General features: G+C 31.8%; 1 protein-coding gene across 1 annotated transcript; it reads left to right on the top strand.

The window, feature by feature from the left end:
- Window positions 1-6: 6 nt before the first annotated feature.
- Window positions 7-861, top strand: LOC106511718 (histone-lysine N-methyltransferase, H3 lysine-79 specific; the record flags this gene model as incomplete). The annotated part of the gene is given in 1 exon segment (XM_014000463.1): window positions 7-861. A coding segment is annotated over 1 exon segment (801 nt), but the record flags the coding sequence as incomplete, so codon positions are not given.

Genomic DNA, 861 nt, shown 5'->3' with positions numbered 1-861 from the left:
CCTGTAACCCAAGAAATCTCAGATAAACTGTCAAAACAAAGTAAAAAGGAGAGGAGAAAAATGAAGAGAAGGTTAAGAGTAACACAGAAACCATTACAGAGAAAAGAAAATCAAAAACAAAAAGAAAGGCAGCTGTATACTTTAGATGAAGCATTTAAAACAAAGAAAAAGACTTATGCAACAAGTACATATCAGAACAACCCAGATGTCAGACAGAGGAGGATTCTTCACAATAGGAAGTCTTACAGAGAAAAGGATGCCTATAGACAAATAAAAAAAGATTGCATGAAAATGTATGTTTCTCAAAAATATAAGCAGAATGAATCTTACCGTCAGAAAAAAATATTGTTTGTTACAAACCATTACAAACGGAGTGAATTATATCAACAGAAGCAAAAATTGTATGTTGTAAATCGTTATAGAAAAAATGAACTGTACAGGCTGAGGCAAAAAGCATATGTTGTTCGAAGTTACAGAGAGAATGAAAACTTTAAAAAAAGACAAAAAGCATATGTTGTTGAAAATTACAGTCAGAATGAAAAGTTTAAAAAAAGGCAAAAAGCATATGTTGTTCAAAGTTACAGAGAGAATGAACACTTTAAAAAAAGGCAAAAAGCATATGTTGTTCAACATTACAGGGACAATGAAGTTTATAAACAAAGGCAAAAACAGTATGTTATTAATAATTATAGAGACAGTGAATCATATCGACAGAGACAAAGATCGTATATTGTCCAGCGCTATAAAAATAAGGAATTCAGGCTCAGACACCGAGAAACAATGAGACAGATAATGAGTAAGAACTACAACAACAATGAACGTTTCAGAAGGGCGCATAATTTCAGATGTGCACTTAATATC

The sequence above is a fragment of the Austrofundulus limnaeus genome, unplaced genomic scaffold, assembly GCF_001266775.1.
Source record: "Austrofundulus limnaeus strain Quisiro unplaced genomic scaffold, Austrofundulus_limnaeus-1.0 Scaffold3130, whole genome shotgun sequence".
Taxonomy (NCBI): Eukaryota; Metazoa; Chordata; class Actinopteri; order Cyprinodontiformes; family Rivulidae; genus Austrofundulus; species Austrofundulus limnaeus.
Note: the sequence above shows the minus strand (reverse complement) of the source record. Positions and strands in the feature narration are given on the sequence as shown.